Here is a 12951-nt window from a genome sequence, read left to right as displayed (position 1 = left end):
TTAGGAATTGCATGTTGTTGAGCTTATGTTTATTTTCCTAAAATCTTTTCTGAAATTAGGCATTACAGTACATGCAAAGCCCCCTCCCTGAATGTTTTAAATGAGGAATTTACATATGAAATTTTTGTGGTTTGTTTGTTTGTTTGTTTTTGGGTACCAAAGTTCTTTATTTGAAGCAATTGAACTTAAGTAGATGTTCTAGTACTGAAATTTTTGTTTTGTTTTTGATTGCTTGATCAAAGGTTTTTATAGTTGTAACAGTTACTGGCAGGGAGATTTACATTTTCATACCGGATCTGCATTTTTTTTTTTTTTTTTTTTTGGTACTGGGGATTGAACTCAGGACCTTGCACTTGTGAGGCAGGCAGCAGCACCACTGAGCTAAATCCCTGGCCCTGGATCAGCATATTAAGAATCTCAGATGTCAGCATACAGATTTGAGCTTAATCTTTTCAACTTTGGGGAGCCACATGATTAGAATGACATTTTAAGCAGAGTAAGGTAGAGGGCAGGTAATCTCACATGTCTGGGATCTAATTAGTTTAGATTAACAGTAACTCTAGAGGCTAAATAGCCTACCTCCAAAAGAGCTCAGTGATATGAAAAGACATCGTGACTCTTCAAAACATGTGGGTAACTAATGACATTGAAGTGAAGCTGTTAACGCAGGACTGACCACGTCCCAAGGTGGCAGCACTGTGTGATCATTGCCAGCCACGCAGACCATCCATTACGTTCATTGTAGCACAGTTGTCCTTCGCATTCTTCAATTGCTAACACAGTGTGATTTATTAACTAAATGTTTTTTTATTAATAAATTTTATTTTATCCCTCCCCCCGCCAACCCCCTCTCCTCCCTTTAAATGTTGGTTTATAAAATTTTTTTTACGGTGCTAGCAATAGAACCCTTGCACCTGGTAGGCAAACATTCTACTACTGAGGCACATCCCAGCCCAATGTTCTGTTTCTAAGAAATCATGTTAGAACACATTTGTCTCCATGATTCCAATATTTATGTGCCTTCAGCAGTCTACTTAATCATCAGGACATTTAAGGGAATGCATTTAAGGTAAAATCTCTAGAAGTACCTGAGTTAGTCCCACAGTTGTTTTTTTTTTTTTTTTTCACGTCTGTTGACCTAAGAGAAAAAACAACAAAAGAAGAGTGATTCTCAAAAGAATAATATTTATTTGGGAACAGCTTTGCAATGGGAACTGCAGAGCATTGCGGTGGAGATGTACATGCCAGAGTGAATTGGATATATTCAAAAAAGTTAAGAGAGAAGTTTTGAAAGACAAAATTGAGGGTTACATCAGATACTTTAAAACAAAAATCCATGATGACAGTGACTAATAGCAGTGGTGTCAGGCCAAGGTTGAACAGCCAGTTGCTGGCTCCTTGTAAGGACTTTTTGTGTAACATTTCAATGGCCTCTACACAAGCTTGTGATTTTCAGGGAGTATTTTGTGACAGTTACTATAAGGCAATCATGTATAACGCTCTTTCCTTCATAACCTCCTGATTTTATTTACATGTTTTGGTAAGTTGACACAAGCAGCTCTGATTGGATCCTGACAACTTTTATATTTCTTTCATACCTCTTAAGTGATCATAATAATAATTACAGCTTTTACATAGTGCTTCCTTTTCTTGATTTAGAGGATTAAATGTGATCCCATATATAAAGTGCACTTAATAAATGGTAGTTGTTCTTGTAGTAATCATCATTTTAACTAATAGGCATGGCAACCAATGGTCCAGAGTCAGGGAGGCTAACTAGGAGATTGTATAGTGTCAGGAGACTGAACCAGAAAGGAAGCTCTAGGGCCGGGGATTTAGCTCAGTGGCTCTGCTGCCTGCCTCCAAAGCACAGGGTCCCAAGTTCAATCCCTGGTACCAAAAGAAGAGAGGAAGATCTAGGGCTGGGAGTGTAGCTCATTGATGGAGTGTGTGCCCGAGTTCCTGGATTTAATCCTCAGCGTCCCTCCCTCCAAGAAAAAGGAAGGACTAAATGTACAAGACACCAAGGAAAGGATTGATGGGATTTAGGAGTTGATCAGATTAGAATCTGTGAGTAAGTGGATATTTGTCATTGGAATACCTTGAGTTTGAGCTAGTCATCTCAGCAGGCAGTTGGAAATACCAGATTGAAATTTAGTAGAAAAGTCAGACTGTAGATAGCAGCTGTAGTCACAGAAATTAGAAAAACTTTTTTTATATTATTGTGGGTTTTTTGTACCTGCTCTAGTCATTTTTATTTATTAGAGGTAATTATATTACAAAGTAGAGGAAGTATTGAGTGACTTACCTGTATTTAAGTCTAAGTTCTGCCTCTTAGTAACTGGATGACCTTGGACAAGTTTTCTTCAGTTCTCTTATAAAAAGACATGATAGTAGCACCTCTTTCAAAGCATACTGGTAAGAGATAATTAATACTGTATATGCTTAAACTAGAGCCTAGCATACAGTAAGGCTCAATAAATGTGAGCTGTTTCTCTTGTTATTATTGTATCATTATTATTGCTGTCTGTACTATTAGAAATGCTTGAGTCTTTTATAAATTTCATATTTATCTTTTAGATACTGTGCTAAAAACTAGAATGAAACAGTTGCCTGCAGCAACAGTTCGCCTCCTTTCAAGTTCCCAGATAATCACTTCTGTGGTCAGTGTTGTAAAAGAACTGGTTGAAAACTCCTTGGATGCTGGTGCCACAAGCATAGATGTGAAACTGGTGAGTGTCCTTGGGAAGCCAGATGTCCTTAAAGCAAAAAGGGCCTGACAGATGTTTTCTTCTTTCGTCTAGTAACTTTCTTTTCTTTCTGTGTACTAGTAAATCATTCTTAGGACATTAGACTTTTTGTCTTAATAGCAAATTCTTGAAAACTAAATTTTAATTTAAGTCGACAGTTTGGTAACACTAAAGGACATTGTAAGAAGAACACATGTGCTTTAGGACTTTATCACTTAAAATATCAATGTATTTTGTGGTATTTGCTCTTAATTATTTGTATTTACTTTTTTTATGTATTCCTTTTTGTACTTTAGTTTTCCTATGTCGTTTCAGAACTACTCAAAGTTTTCAAACTTTTAAGTGCTGAGTATTAAATCGTGCATTAATATTGTCTTACCGCACTCATTACGATTTATTGCAATTAATTTGCATATCCATTTCCACTGTTACAAATTGTAAGCTCATAGGGGTACGGTCTGTATTTTATTTATTTGTGCATCCTTCATTCCTGGCCAGTACCTAGTAAATGGTAGGAAAGGGTTTGATTGAATGTAAGAGTACATGTACACTTATTAAAATCTAATTATCATTTTGGTTATGTGGCACTTGTCTGTAATCCCAGCACTCTAGGAGGCAGAGGCAGGAGAATCACAAGTTCAAGCCCAGCCTGGGCAATTTACTGAGGCCCTGCCTCAAAATAAAATAAAATAAAGAATTGGGGCTGTAGTTCAGGGTGAAGGCCCTGGGTTCAGTCACCAATACCACAAAAACCAAAACAATCTAATTATCAGGTGTTTACATTATTTGTGATATTATGTGATTGGGCCTTATGCTGATAGTATTTTTGTAGCAAAGGGATCTAACCTTTTCCTATCAGTTTAGATTCTATGATATAGCTATAAAATAAGCCACTTATAAAAACTGTATGTTAACAACTAGTAAATACCCATTTTGCAAATCATTTAGTGTTCTGAAAAATTGTTCCAGGTCACGTAATTATTAAATAGTGGAGCTGAGATTAGACTCTGTCTTTGTGACTTGAATACCCATTCAGAATCTTTTCTGTATGGCAGTGGGTTTTACAATGTATAGGTGCAGCAGATTAATTTACAGGTTAGACATCTTCCAGGCTCCATCGTAAAACTTCACATTTTAGGTGAGGCTTGAAAATTTGCATTTCTGACGTCTTTCTAGTTGATGCTGAACCCGTTATACTGGGGAACACACTTTGAGAGCTGTTCTTCTATACCATATCAAACCTGTGTTGTGTTTTTAAGTAATGTAAGGTTTATAAACATGAGAAAAAATGTATTGAGTTAAATCTGAAGAAAGACAATTTTTCTTAGATGTTTCATATAATCAGTTCAGTGTGGTTTGAGTACAGTTGATAATTTAGAGTATTATATCATTGTATCGGTCAGACTTCACTTAAGAATCTTAGGCAGACAAACATCTTGCTCTTTTTTCATTTTTACTTTTGTTGTTTTATTTCGTTTTTTTTTTTCTTTTTTTTTGGGTACCGGGGATTGAACTCGGGACCTTGTGCTTGCGAGGCAGGCGGTGGAACCACTGAGCTAAATCCCTGGCCCTGTTGTTTTATTTCTTAAAATGTATGTCTTATTTTTAAACATCTCTGGAAGGAAAATAATTTAGAATAATGTTAACAAGCCAACCTAAATACTCTATAAAAGTATATTAAATATAACTTTGCTATGTGTTTTAGTCTTTTAACGTATCTATGTTGTAGAATTTTAAACAATTCAAGGTGGGCCTGGTGGCAGAAGCCTGTAATCCCAATACTATGGAAGGCTGAGACAGGAAATCAAAAGTTCAAGCCCAGTCTGGGCCACTTAGTGAGACCTTGTTGCAAAATAAAAAATTTTAAAAGGACTGGGCATATAGGTGGGTGTGAAATCTGGAGTTTAATCTCCTAAACCACGTACATAAACAGTTCAGCTGGGCTGCTTTACATGATAAGATCTGTTTTATAATGAGTTTGTACAACATATGTTGTCATAATTAAATGTGTTGATAGTATTTTAAAAATTCAGAAAGATCTGTTATTTTACTCACATGTCTGTAGTTTTTATTTATGTACAAGATTTGTATTTCTCTTTTTTCCTATAAAATGAAACAGGCTGTTCCCCATATGTGAACTTAATTTTACTTTAAGAATCGAGGGGCTAAATCTTATGTTCTACCTCCATAATCCCTTGTGTATATAATTTATCTTAAAATATACATATACAGTATTATGTAATTCTAGGTTATTAGAAAGATGTGATGTTTTATAATACAAAGTGAACATAATGCTAGGAAGATTTTTTTTTTTTCTCCTTCGTAATTGTACCTGTGGCCGTACACAAAACTTCGTGGAGTCAGAAGTTGGCTATCAAATTTAGAATATTGTGTTCCTAGATAGTGTGATCATTATAGAAATTTAGATTTTGTTATTGTGTATGTATAATTTAGAATTAGGATGTATAAGTAAGATATAAATCGAGTCTGTTTTCTTAATTTTCAAATTAAAAACTTGCTGAGTTTGCCAAATTAGGTGTGTTATTCTCCGCAGTTTTCTGTTTGGTGATATTTGAAAGAAATTTAGAAAGTTATAGGCTAGACTTGAACTTGGCAATCCTCCTGCCTCGCCCTCTCAGAGTTGTGGGATTGTGGGCATGCACCACCATGCCTAGCTAATGTAGAAGCTTTTATGAAAACAAGGGAGAAAGTATTAAAAATCAGGTTGAATAATGATGATTGCTGTAGTCTTAGTGGGTAGAAGAGGCACTGTTTGCTAGTGCTGGGTTGTTGTTTTATTTTATTTGGGGGATTATATATATACAAAAAGATGCGTGTGTATGCGCTCATGTGAGCGTGTGTATGTCAGAAGAATTGATAGTGAAACAACTAAAAGAACCTGTTCAGATCAGACTGACTTCCTTATTTTGACCTGAGTCCAAAGAAAACCAGGAACTTGCTCATTGTACCTTGACTAGGAATTTGTGGAGCTAAAGGGATTTGAATTCTGATTTCCATCATATAATCCTTCAATAAAGGTAAATAGGTGAGCAAAGTGTTTCATTTGTGTTTCTGTTTCTGTGGTCGTAGTTTACTGTTTTTATATAGTAAAAGCATTTCTGGCTTTATACAGGAGAACTATGGGTTTGATAAAATTGAGGTCCGAGACAACGGTGAAGGTATCAAGGCTGTGGACACCCCGGTGATGGCTGTGAAATACTACACTTCCAAAATAAACAGTCATGAGGATCTTGGCAACTTGAGAGCCTATGGTTTTCGTGGGGAAGCACTGGGGTCAATTTGTTGTATAGCTGAGGTAAGGTAATTTATATTGTTTTTTTAGTGATTTCATCATTACAGAATATTAGAATTAAAAATAATCCAGTATTTGGTAAAGTATGTTTTCAAATTTTAAAAAACTTATGGTACAATATACTTATAAAATTTGCACCAGATTTACACCATTTTCGGGTGTACAATTGAGTACATTCACATTTTATACCCTTAAGAACAGTGTACATCTTCAGAACTTTTTCATCATTCCAAACTAAAACCCTTTAAGCAGTAGCTTCCCCGTCCCTTCCACTTCATCTCATCCCTGTAATCACTGTTCTACTTTTCGTCTCTTTGAATCTTCTGTTGGAAGTGTGTCATGTAAGTAGAATCATACAGTATTTGTCCTTTTGGGTCTGGCCTGTGTCTGGCCTTGCAGAATGTCTTTAAGTTTTGTACATGTTGTAATGCTATCAGAATTTCATTCCTTTAGGTATTGGTTTGTTTGTTTGTTTTATTTTTTCAGTGCTTAGGATTGAACCTAGGGTCTTTGGATTGAGCAGCATCCCCACCCTCCTTAAAAATTTTTTTGAGACAAGGTGTCACTAGTTTGCTAAGTTGCCTGGGCTGGGCTGGAAATTGGCAGTCCTCCTGCTTCGGCCTCCTAAGGTGTTTGGATTACAAGTGTGTGTCACCATGCCTGGCTTTTTTAATGGCCAAATAGTATGACATTTATAGATATACCACATTTTGTTTATCCACTATCTGTTTTTGTTGGTAGACACTTGGGGTACTTCTTCCTTTTGGCTCTGTGAATAAGGTTGCTGGTGAACATGGATATATAAATATCTCTTCCAATCCTTGAGTTCACCTTTTGGGTATATACCCAGAAGTGGACTTGCTATGTCACATGGTAATTCTATCTCTAGTTTTTTGAGGATCAGCAGCATTTATTTTGCAGGGTAGAAAAGAATATAGTTTAGTGACCCATTGGATTAGGAAAAAGATGAATTTAGAAACATAAACATTTAACTGGAGCACTTCTCAGCCTTTACTGAAGCATAATTTGTGAGTCTCTAAGGATAGAAGTTTATCGTAGGTACATTTCCCTATACCTCCTTAATCATATTACTGGTTTTGTTCTGTGGGATAGAATCTGGAAATCCCACTCTGGTCAGTACACATAATGAGGCTGAGATCTAGAAACATGACTTGACTTGTCCTAAACCATAGATATTTCGGTCAGATTGGATCCCAGAACTTTACACTTCTGACTGCTAGTTAGGTGTTTGTAATGTGTATCAACCATCTACTAAAGTGCCTGACACACTCAGTTTGTTTAGATTTTTGTTTTTGTTTTTGTTTTTTGAGACAGAACCTTGCTCTATAATTCAGGCTGGCCTTGAACCAGCCATGTAGCCCAGGCTGGTCTCAAACTCATGGTGATCCTCCTGCCTCAGCCTCCCCAGACATGACAGTATCACAGTCATGTGCCACCACACCAGAGTCACTCTCAGTTGTCTTATAGCAATTATACTACACTACCTCTGCCTCACATTTTATAACTAGTTTGTGCCAAAGCCCATCTACAAGCTCAATTTCTTCATTTTCATTTATCTCCACTGTGTTTGAGTACATAACTTTACGAGTTTCTTTGTGCTATACTCTTACGCTGTGGGTGTAGGGATTGTTTTGTGGTGTGACAGTATCTGTGGGTAATAGGAAATTGTGAGGGTCTCCTTCGTTAATAAAGTTTGCCCAGTGGTCATGTACTACTTCATTTGTGCTGAGGCTGAAAGACCCTGTATAGGTGGTAATGTCAAGTGCAGTAAAGTGATAGTGTTTTATACCTCTTGTCTAGAAAAAGTGGCGTGGGTGAGAGATACTGTTGCTAGCTCCTGTTCTGGTCTTTGAACATCCATTTAGTATCCTGATAGTTTCAGCACTGGTATGTTCTCCAGACCCACTGTGGCCTTCCTTTGTCTTTCTGCCCTTAAAGTGGTAGCAGAGTGCAGGTTTTCTCCCGTTTTATAGGTAGGATCTTAGCTAGGACCTTAGGGCTTTGTAAGGGATTGTCCTAAGTAGGCGAGAAACGTTGCAGGTGTGGTGTGGTTCAAGTGGGAGATTCTGCTGCTGAAGCATGGAGAACTGGGCCCTTGCTTGTCAGCATCCCGGTAGTCAGACTCATTAAAGGAGGAAACGCACTTTTAGAGCCTCTCCCAGGATCCGACACACCATGTGCTTCTCTGTCTTACTCGGCATTTGCTCTGTAGTACCCTGAGCCTTCAGGTGGGTTTTGGAGGCCTGGAGGGTACAAGTGGGCATTGCCTGTCATTCTTCTAGAGAGTGTGTGGGAACCTACACCCCAAATCTTACACAAAAAGTCTGTTTTTAAAATGACATGGGATTTGTACCAGGGAACGTCTGAACCTCCCAGTAGTAGCAGTACTGTTGTTTGAACGCTCATTGGCCATTTTAGAACACAGATACGGTATATGAATTTTTTAGCCATTGTCCAAACTGGAAGATAGCCTTTAAGGCTTATTTTGGTATTATTTTGGTCAGAAAAGATGCAATTTCGTACGTACAAGATGTATATAACCTTCCAGAGCTGAAATTGGTTATAATCAGCTTGGCCTGCTAGGTGGCAGTAGCATACTTAGTCTTTATGAATGTTTTACAGGAAACATGACAAATTTTCACTGTAGTTCTGATTTTACATGGCAGTTTTATGTTTCTCCATGGTTACGATCTTGTTTATTTGTTTACATAGGCCCATTTGATAATCCACATTTGTCATTTTGTCCCTTTTTTGAGGCATTCAAGTGGATTTGAGTACAAATAGTATAATATTATTCATCAGAATTTCAAAAGAATTGTCAAAAGTATCACAATAATAGAAAACCATAAACTTCATAAGCAGTTAAAGTTTACAGTGTACACATTATAGTGCCAAGTATTTGTTTACCCTTAAAAATATTAGCAGACCATTTTATGGAATCCCCCATCTTGCAGATCTTTGGGAAACCACATATAATCTGCCTGTGTTTGAGTGTGAGCACAGGAACACACCCATGTGCAACACAATGGAGGTAGGTCTGTGTAGTCATTCCGCACAGGATCAGACCATTATCGGGACCCAGCAGCTTCTCTCATGTCTCCTCCCTGTCAGTACTCCTAGAGGTAAGCCCCCTTCTGGCCTCCATCAACACAGACTAGTTCTGCCTGTTAAACTTGATACTTGATATATAAATGTACTATTGATTACCTGGTTCAAAATACCTAATGTAGAGAATTTAAGAGGGAAAAGGTTCATTTTGCCTCCCAGTTTCAAAGGTTTCAGTCCATGGTCGGCTGGCTCCAAGGCAGAAACGATGGCAGAGGAAATCTCCCTCAAGGTAGCCAGGAAGCAGAGTGAGAGGAAAAGAGCCAGAGAGAAAAGAAGGGCTGGGAACTAGAGTGTCCCCTTTTAGGTCATGCCTCCTGTACCCGCTTCCTCTTCACTACGCCCGCCCTCCGAGCAGCACTCCTGCTGTGAGCTCATCTGTAATGAGTATAGTAATGTTAGTGCCCTCATGATCTCATCGCCTTCCCAAAGCCCACCTCTGAACACATGAGCCTTTGGGGAGACAGTTTTCATCTAAGCCATTGCATAGCATATATTATTTTGTCACAAGAGTTTTTGACGGTGATTTATGTTTGTATCTAAAAGCTAGTGGTGGCACACAGCTGTAATCTCAGCACTCTGGGAGGCTGAGGCAGGAGGACTGCAAGTTTGAGCACAGCCCAGGCAACTTAGTGACTTAGTGAGACCCTGCCTCAAAATAAAAAGGGCCGGAAATGTAGCTTAGTGTGAAGGCCCTGGATTCAATCCCCAGTGTTGTAAACAGAAAAAAAAAAAAAGGAGGGTTAGAGCTGGAAAGGCCCCTGGTAGTAGTAATGGGCCTTGGTAACTTCAGATTCCCCACTAGAGGGCCAGGGCTGCTGAGAGTGTTGGTGACTGAAAGCTTATAGGTGACTTTCCCTCACTTCAGCTGGAGAGAGCTGCCTGGCCCAGCCATGCAGGGCCGCCCACGTCCAAAGACTGCTTGACATGGGGTTGTTAAGGCCCAGCCCCAGCTCAGGGTCGTTCTGCTCTGCCCCACAGTGCTCATTCCAGAGCACTCGCCAGTGAGTTCCTGCTCACTCCTCTGTGTCTCAGAGTCCACTTCTGGTCTCAGCCTCTCTACTGTGAAAATCTCTTCACATTACTTACTGGTGAGGAAACTGGGGCCTCGTGAAGCCAAATGCAAAACCTTCTTTCCCCACCTTCAAAACAGTCTCTAATAATGATCCAGCTGTATCTTATTGTCTGCTGTCTACAGCCTGCTGTGCTAGCTTATTTCAGAGGAACTATGCTCAGTGAAATAATGGAATATGAACATTGTGACCTATTCAGGGACAGTGTGTCCATGGCAAACCAAAAATTCAGTTTCAATTTCATTTCTCTCAGTACTGAGTTTTTCACAGTATGTCACTTTCTTATTAGCATGGTTAAACAGTTTAAAAGTTTTAAAATACCTTCATCTTAAAATAATAAATATTCCCAGGCTTGCATTGATAATTTCAGACAATGTAAGCTGTCAGAGTCAAATTAAATGTGGAAATACTCTGAATAGTATTTCAAAAATATAGAAAGTAATATGTTTGTCTACATTTACATTTTACATTTAAAAAATAATTGTGTGCTGCATAAGGACCACTCAGTCAACAGTGAATTAGACCTATGGCTGTCATCCTGTAAGTTTATAATGGAGGTGAAAAACTCCTATCACCTAATAACACTGAAACCGTTGGTGTACAGTGCACTACTCAGTTGGTTGTGTTAATGCTGGTGTACACAAACCAGCACTGACAGTCACGAAAGTATAACACAGTGAATTATATATGGTGCATAGTACCTAAGAATGGTAATGAGGGTCCAGGGATGTAGCTCAGTGGTGCCGCCGCCGCCCGCCACCTGCCGCCTGCCTCACAAAGGCAAGGTCCTGAGTTCGATCCCCAGTTCCAAAAAAAAAAAAAAAAGAATGGTGACGAATGGCTGTTACTGGGTTATATAGTCATTGTTAGTATGTTCTAGTGTACTCCTATTTAATTAAAAGAATAGTTTACTATAAAGCACTATGCTGTGTTACCCAGACAATGGCCCCATGTACCTCGTGTTCACCTTGTTTCTTGATTGTATCATGTAGGTGGGTATAAGCGCATCCACTGGTGTTCGCGTAATGATGATGTTGCAAGACCCTGTCTCAAAAAAACCTAGAAGGTAGTGAAAATTCTGTTCTGGTCTTCTGATAAAAGTTTTATAAAGACTATATGGTATGTGTTGTTCCATCACATAATAAGCTGCATATAATAATGGACTTCCTTTTTAAGATGATATTATAAACATACTGTAAATTATACATTCCTTCCAAAGAAACATTTAAGAAACTTATTTAAGCTTGCAGAACTGGATTTATTTATTTTTTATTTCAGTTTTTATTGTTTATTGGTACTTTGTAGGTATACATCATGATCATGCCCGTTATTGGGAGAACTGGATTTAAATGGAGGTTAAGTTGTACCTTTGTTTTAGGAGGAAGGTAGGACTTTTTTTTTTTTTTTTATTAAAATGAGAACAAACTGAATGTCGGAATCCGGAGCCTAGTCCTAAATATCACGTTTGAATAAGAGTGTTGGCCAGATGTATGAAATAAGACTTATTTAGAGAGTCATTTTCTTCCCATCTATAAAGTGAGGATGATGATTTGAGGAACAAGTAAAATAATGCATACTGAGGAGTCTTGAATAGTGTTATGTACCATGCAGGTGAAAATTGTTTCTGCTTTGGCCTTGAATGTGAAAAGCAGTGGGCTGCTGTGTCACGCAGGTGATGAAATGATGAGTCTCGTTTATTCCCTTGTCAGCAAGCAGTGTTTCATCTCAGTGTGCAAAGGTTACGCATATGTCTCCACATTTTTGGGAAGTAGTTTCTGACACTTTATAACCATAGGTATATTCCTTCTAATTTTTATCAGAGGTCTTCCTTTTGCAGCATAAGTCCATTTTTCCCTTAGAATTGGAAGTTACCCTCTGTCTTCTGTATATGACTCATACTGTATTTGTTGATTCGTTCATCCTACATTTTTAAAGTTATTACCATGTGGATAATATTCTGACCTGTTAATTATACAGAATTTTGTGATAACACAGAATCTATAGGCTTGTTACTGTTTTATATCGCGTTAAACCTCCACGACGTAGGGGAGCAGAATGAGAAGCTTACTTACTGTGTTGTGAAGATGGGAACTGGGACTCCCATATTTGTGGCCCACATAGTTGTAAAGGGCAAAGGGATGTCGCTGGCAGCATTCTGATGTTTCTGGGCCAAACAAATAACTGACTCCTTTTCCTCAGTGTAGTGTGCCTTCGCTGTCCTTTAGAGACAGTAGTAGACCTTTAGTCAGAAGAAGCATGGAAAGTTTTGAAGTTGTTGGGATATTATGGTTCCTACGTGCAGCCTCCTCAAAAGCAATACACAACTCTGTTGAAAATAGTAGAGACAGGGCCAGGATTTTCCTGTTACCAGTCTCCCTGTAATAGGGTAGCTAGAACTAAGTTCTAAAGTCAGAGTACTCATATTAGTGTTTCTCTGTGGGTAGGCAGGCATACTCAACACACAAAAGAGAGACATTTCATTCAGGCAAAAGCCTACATTTCACTCAGTCATAAAGGCCATTAATCTGCATTTTCAGATTCCTGTTTCTGTGCCATTCTTCATCTAAAACTCAGCGCAGGGCTGGGAGTTTGCCAGCATGTGCCAAGCCCTGGGTTTGATTCCCAGCACCGCAAAACATTACAAAAGTCAGCCTTCCTATTGCCCCAAAAGGCTTTTTTGTAATTACCT

At 38.4% G+C, this 12951-nt stretch overlaps 1 protein-coding gene across 5 annotated transcripts in view; it reads left to right on the top strand.

The window, feature by feature from the left end:
- The window catches only part of LOC147820902 (PMS1 protein homolog 1-like), a 37624-nt gene that overhangs the window by 6121 nt on the left and 18552 nt on the right, over positions 1-12951 (top strand). For all 5 annotated transcript variants that reach the window (XM_087203141.1, XM_087203143.1, XM_087203144.1 and 2 more), the window contains 2 exons: positions 2581-2732; positions 5884-6066. In XM_087203141.1, coding sequence (XP_087059267.1) covers positions 2601-2732; positions 5884-6066 — 315 coding nt within the window. In that variant the 5' untranslated portion in view covers positions 2581-2600. The remainder of the gene's footprint in view (positions 1-2580; positions 2733-5883; positions 6067-12951) is intronic.

This window comes from Heterocephalus glaber, unplaced genomic scaffold (genome assembly GCF_053883595.1).
Source record: "Heterocephalus glaber isolate CG9 unplaced genomic scaffold, H.glaber_assembly_v1.0 deba00001785, whole genome shotgun sequence".
In the NCBI taxonomy this organism is placed as follows: domain Eukaryota; kingdom Metazoa; phylum Chordata; class Mammalia; order Rodentia; family Bathyergidae; genus Heterocephalus; species Heterocephalus glaber.
The sequence above is the reverse complement of the archived record's forward strand: the minus strand, read 5'-3'. Positions and strand labels throughout refer to the sequence as shown.